General features: G+C 35.3%; 1 protein-coding gene across 1 annotated transcript; it reads right to left on the bottom strand.

The window, feature by feature from the left end:
• Positions 1 to 747: 747 nt before the first annotated feature.
• Positions 748 to 5,760, bottom strand: LOC117320346 (exocyst complex component 7-like). The gene is made up of 5 exons (XM_033874953.1): positions 5,516 to 5,760; positions 3,440 to 3,535; positions 2,668 to 2,749; positions 2,294 to 2,335; positions 748 to 1,876 (listed from the first exon to the last, which is right to left on the bottom strand). The coding sequence occupies exons 1-5, from the start codon at positions 5,758 to 5,760 to the stop codon at positions 1,640 to 1,642; spliced, it is 702 nt and encodes a 233-aa protein (XP_033730844.1). The 3' UTR covers positions 748 to 1,639.
• Between the last annotated feature and the right edge of the window lie 41 nt (positions 5,761 to 5,801).

The raw sequence follows: 5,801 nt of genomic DNA, 5'->3' as shown, positions 1-5,801 counted from the left end.
AAAACTTTATTGTATAAGTCGTTAGGCTTTTCTGCTAAAGACACGTGCGTTTACGTTATGTGCATATAAAATACGGAATGCCGATCGATTGGAGAATGCATGATTGAATGACAAATAATCGATTTAATTGGATATTTATGTATAAGTTTGAAACGTGACACTTTGAATATGAGTGAAGTCATCGCTAATTGTTTGTGTTTAAAATTGGTCCGGTTGTTTTACAGTTCCGTAAAATTTACTCACCGACCGCTGATTTCAATGGCGGCGGAGATTATCAGAGACGACTACCGAAATGTTTTACCGGAGTGATTAAATATCATGGCTTCTAAATACACCTTTTATCTATCAATTTGGTCTGATTATTAATTAACCCCATGACCGGGAGTGACAACACACGCTATCGTTATCCCTATTGTCAGTCAGGGCATTTGGGGGAGAGGTGTGAAATCTTGCCGCAGGGGTCACGACAAACACCTGTCCAGTGGTCAGTACAGGTAATTTTTTTGTTCGAATCATGAGATGTCCATTCCCTATAATATCATAGCTAACGGGTCATGAAAAAAGTTTGATACATCGAAAACTTCGATTTATAAAAATTCGAATCATACATAGTTTCGTTAGTAGTGTTATATAGTGAGAAAATTCGGGACCAAGCAAAAAGTTCGATACAGCGAGACATTCGAATCAACGAAGTTCGAATCATCGAGGTTTGACTGTAGTTCACCAGGAATTCAACAAAACTCGGTACTGTATACAGGTACTTAATTTATTGAAGCTTAAACATTACATATAAAATATTGCACAATTCCCTACGTAGATAGCATAAGTTTGGTAAATTATGAATTGGTACAATAAACCCTTAGGCTAGCGAAGTTGATACCTATCCTCACAGCAACATAATAACAATTTTACACTACATGTAGCAGTTAAATCAGGAGATATGATCTTGGTGTTAAAAACATGTTGATCTGTACTGGTATGTAGTCAAACCGCTACACTGATAGGAGTCACCTCAGAGAACTGAGAAACATGTTCTACAATGTGCACACTAGATAGATAGTACAGAGTCTCAAATGATGAATAAGGTGAAACAAGCCATTTAAAGGCAATTTAAATATTACAGTAAACTCAAAAGGTTTGACTTGTTTTCTTTTCCCATAATAATTGAACTACATGTACGTGTATATAATTTGTAGACATAATTTGATCTATTTTTAGTTTCACTGATGCTCAATTCTTGTCACTAAATGACAACTTTGAACGACTAGATCAAGAATTACATCAAATCTGAGTAGCACTACTCGCAATGATAATGATAAATTTAGGGCACACAATAGCATTTGACATGACAGAATTACGTATTCTCACCGATTCTGAAAAGTTGATATAAAAGATTCTGTCTCTTCACTGATGTTGAAAACTTCCCAATGGCACAATCTTTATCATGTTGAAGCATACTTGGACCACAAAGAAAATCATGTGTCTAAAAACTCTTGTCTTGAATGTACAAAGACTATTTGACTTTTTCAGATGTCTGTGTTAGGGGAGATTTTTTTCTTGAACTATTCTATACTGTTGATTGCACAAATACTGCAGCAGATATCCTATAATGGAATGTGTTTATTTCCTTATTGTGTGTCTAGGCAGATGTGTCAAAAAACTTTCCAATGGTTCCTTCAACATCTTGAATGGAATATTTGATATATTTATCCCTGTTTTTGGTGAAATTCAGTTTCTCATACTTCTGTAAGAACACTGTATAAGATGGCACAATAAAATCTCGGTTTTCTTTTTTCAGCATCTCTCTCAACTCTTGGTCTGGTATGGCATAACCTTTCTGCATTCGCAAGATCTCGTCCAGCTCTTTGTTGAACCCCTGTAAAAATAATTTAAAAAAATATTAATCAATTCTTGGAAGAATGATTATAATATCATGTACATATATTAACATGCAAACTACAGATTGAAGGAAACAAGCATACTGGGTATTGCATGTACCTTATGCCCCCCGCTAAAAATAGTAACAGTGACCTTGACCCAAAAACAGTGAAACTCTAACTAGAAATGTTATGATCCATTATCAACATGTGTGAAGTTTTTTCGCAGGCCCAGTAAACATCTATTTATCTACTATTGGATTTCAGAATATGTTCCCATCATCAAACCAGGATATAAGTGGATGTTGATATCCCATTTAAACTATGTGTATACTGTATCCTTAGTGTTTGTTCTTCCATAAGCGGATCCTTAATATCTTGATGTTAACAAGTAAGATGAAGATATTCATACTCACGGTAAACTTATCTTTAATGTTCTGTTTTTCCTTGTCCTTTAACTGAAATTGAAAATCACAATAAAAAAGAGTGACCCATAAGAATGAAGAAAACTGAAATAATTTTATATCAAAAATCTTTATTACTACATTTGTATTTATATAATTGTGAGCTTAGCATTTCTTTCAATCTATGTTTTAATAGTTTAGCTACCTAAATTGGCAATCTGATTAAAATTGACTACACCTGAACACGAAGTCAATGGAGCCATGAACAGATGATTTTAATCAGATTGTTAATGAGGACTATTATTAGAATAAAGCTGCATTGTAGTAAAGAATAATTAATTTGATAATTGATAAGTTATGATCACAAAGATGAAAATTAGATATACCTTTGCTGTTTCCAAAGCCTGTGTTCTCTGCATAGACATGGGCTCATTGACCTCCAGTATGTAATGCATCACTCGACTCCAACTGCAAATAACAACAACCAACATTGCAGTATTACCAGTTCTACCAGATTGTTTTGGAAGAACAAGTATGCTGGGTATTGCTAAAGCAATACATGTCCCCTACCGGCCCCCGCTAAAAATAGTAACAGTGACCTTGACCCAGAAATCCTGCAACTCGAACTTGATCTAGATTGAACCCTGGTAATCACAAAAAGTATGCCCTCTCTAGGAAGAAGGTCTATTATACTAATCATAGGGAGAGAGGGGTTCTTTCCTCAATAATGATTTTTACAATTAAGTTCAGTAAGAGAAACAAAATACCAAATACTTGACATGCACTTGCCTATGTAAGATATAAAAACACACACATCTTTCCTTTTTTCTGTTTGTCAGATTGGGAGCCTATCTTAGAGAAAATACCCCCGAAAGGAGCATCTAAGAGAGAAGTGTTCATTTTCTAAACAATGAATTTATCTTTTACCTATCAGTGAGATACTGTACTTATCTCCAAATAAGCCCTCCTCCCGAAGTGTAAAGCTTTGTATTTAAGTTTGGGGAGGGATTATTATTAAACCATATAATCTTTCTATTTAAAAATTGCTGATTCTGTAAAAATGATTAAGAGGGCTTATTGGTTTGCATAGACTTATATGAGAATAAATACAGTAATTCATTTTCCCCTTCGATGGTGATATTTCCACAGTCAACCTACCTCTGGGAATAATGTTTCTTTTCTTCCTGTATCTTGTCCTCGTAATACTGCCCCACCTCCTTATTCCACGTGTGGATAAGGTCTAGTAACCCAGATCTGTAAATTACAAATGTATAAATCCAGATCTCTAGATTAACCATGTATAACTTGTACATAATGTATCTTGAACGGAAATATCTAAAACTACCACTAATACTTTACCGAGTGTTAATGACACAGTTTAAAAAATATGCATATTTATAGGATAAACCAATTCTGTTACTGAGACAGTTAGTTTAAAGACTTTTAGAACAATTATTTGTTTGCTAGGTTATTGTCCTGTGAACAAAGGATTATATTGAGGTAGAACTTGTTTGTAGCAGCTGATTGCTATCTCACATAAACAATGTATGGGACACATTATCCAGAACAATTGATGTATAGTGTCTTGCCCCAGCACATAAAGGTCCGTGGTCCTAGCTTCCATGAGGGAAATTTGCTCATTGAGAGCAGAACTGACAACCCATACCTAGACCTGTGTTAAGTGCTAGCATGGTCCTACCTCTGTATAGACTTTAGGATGTAGTTGTAGTTGTTTAACATGGCCTACCTCTGTATAGACTTTAGGATGTAGTTGTATAACATGGCCTACCTCTGTATAGACTTTAGGATGTAGTTGTTTAACATGGCTTACCTCTGTATAGACTTTAGGATGTACTTGTAGTTGTTTAACATGTCCTACCTCTGTATAGACTTTAGGATGTAGTTGTTTAACATGGTCCTACCTCTGTATAGACTTTAGGATGCACTTGTAGTTGTTTAACATGGTCCTACCTCTGTATAGACTTTAGGATGTAGTTGTAGTAGTTTAACATGTCCTACCTCTGTATAGACTTTAGGATGTAGTTGTAGTTGTTTAACATGGTCCTACCTCTGTATAGACTTTAGGATGTAGTTGAAGTTGTTTAACATGGCCTACCTCTGTATAGACTTTAGGATGTAGTTGTAGTAGTTTAACATGGCCTACCTCTGTATAGACTTTAGGATGTAGTTGTAGTTGTTTAACATGTCCTACCTCTGTATAGACTTTAGGATGTAGTTGTTTAACATGTCCTACCTCTGTATAGACTTTAGGATGTAGTTGTTTAACATGGCTTACCTCTGTATAGACTTTACGATGTAGTTGTAGTTGTTTAACATGTCCTACCTCTGTATAGACTTTAGGATGTAGTTGTAGTTGTTTAACATGGTCCTACCTCTGTATAGACTTTAGGATGTAGTTGTAGTTGTTTAACATGGCCTACCTTTGTATAGACTTTAGGATGTAGTTGTAGTTGTTTAACATGTCCTACCTCTGTATAGACTTTAGGATGTACTTGTAGTTGTTTAACATGGTCCTACCTCTATATAGACTTTAGGATGTAGTTGTTTAACATGGCCTACCTCTGTATAGACTTTAGGATGTAGTTGTAGTTGTTTAACATGGCCTACCTTTGTATAGACTTTAGGATGTAGTTGTAGTAGTTTAACATGTCCTACCTCTGTATAGACTTTAGGATGTACTTGTAGTTGTTTAACATGGCTTACCTCTGTATAGACTTTAGGATGTAGTTGTAGTTGTTTAACATGTCCTACCTCTGTATAGACTTTAGGATGTAGTTGTTTAACATGGCCTACCTCTGTATAGACTTAAGGATGTAGTTGTTTAACATGGCCTACCTCTGTATAGACTTTAGGATGTAGTTGTTTAACATGGCTTACCTCTGTATAGACTTTAGGATGTAGTTGTTTAACATGGCCTACCTCTGTATAGACTTAAGGATGTAGTTGTTTAACATGGCCTACCTCTGTATAGACTTTAGGATGTAGTTGTTTAACATGGCTTACCTCTGTATAGACTTTAGGATGTAGTTGTTTAACATGGCCTACCTCTGTATAGACTTAAGGATGTAGTTGTTTAACATGGCCTACCTCTGTATAGACTTTAGGATGTAGTTGTTTAACATGTCCTACCTCTGTATAGACTTAAGGATGTAGTTGTTTAACATGGCCTACCTCTGTATAGACTTTAGGATGTAGTTGTTTAACATGGCTTACCTCTGTATAGACTTTAGGATGTAGTTGTAGTTGTTTAACATGAACACAGGCCTCAATGTGGGATCACTGTATGTCTCTGCTTTGTTACTTAGGTTCAGACCTAATGCCGACAGAACTTTGGCTGAAATGGAGATGAGTAGCTCATTAAATACCAATATAATTGGTCTACTGTACTTATTCAGCAGATGCAAAATTGAGCGCACAACCAAATATGAAAAGATTAGCACAGCAATGAATTGGCACATCCTCAATAAAAAAATATATAGAAACTGAAGTTGGTACAGTC

Source organism: Pecten maximus, unplaced genomic scaffold (assembly GCF_902652985.1).
Source record: "Pecten maximus unplaced genomic scaffold, xPecMax1.1, whole genome shotgun sequence".
NCBI lineage: Eukaryota > Metazoa > Mollusca > Bivalvia > Pectinida > Pectinidae > Pecten > Pecten maximus.
Note: the sequence above shows the minus strand (reverse complement) of the source record. Positions and strands in the feature narration are given on the sequence as shown.

What these genes read in the sequence shown, in the direction of transcription:
- LOC117320346 (XM_033874953.1), bottom strand. Translation starts at nt 5,760, where the DNA reads ATGTGCCAATTCATTGCTGTGCTAATCTTTTCATATTTGGTTGTGCGC. An exon ending in ATCCTAAAGTCTATACAGAG is followed by an intron (nt 3,536 to 5,515) that starts GTAAGCCATGTT and finishes TGTAATTTACAG; the next exon opens with ATCTGGGTTACTAGACCTTA. An exon ending in ACATTAAAGATAAGTTTACC is followed by an intron (nt 1,877 to 2,293) that starts GTGAGTATGAAT and finishes TTATTTTTACAG; the next exon opens with GGGTTCAACAAAGAGCTGGA.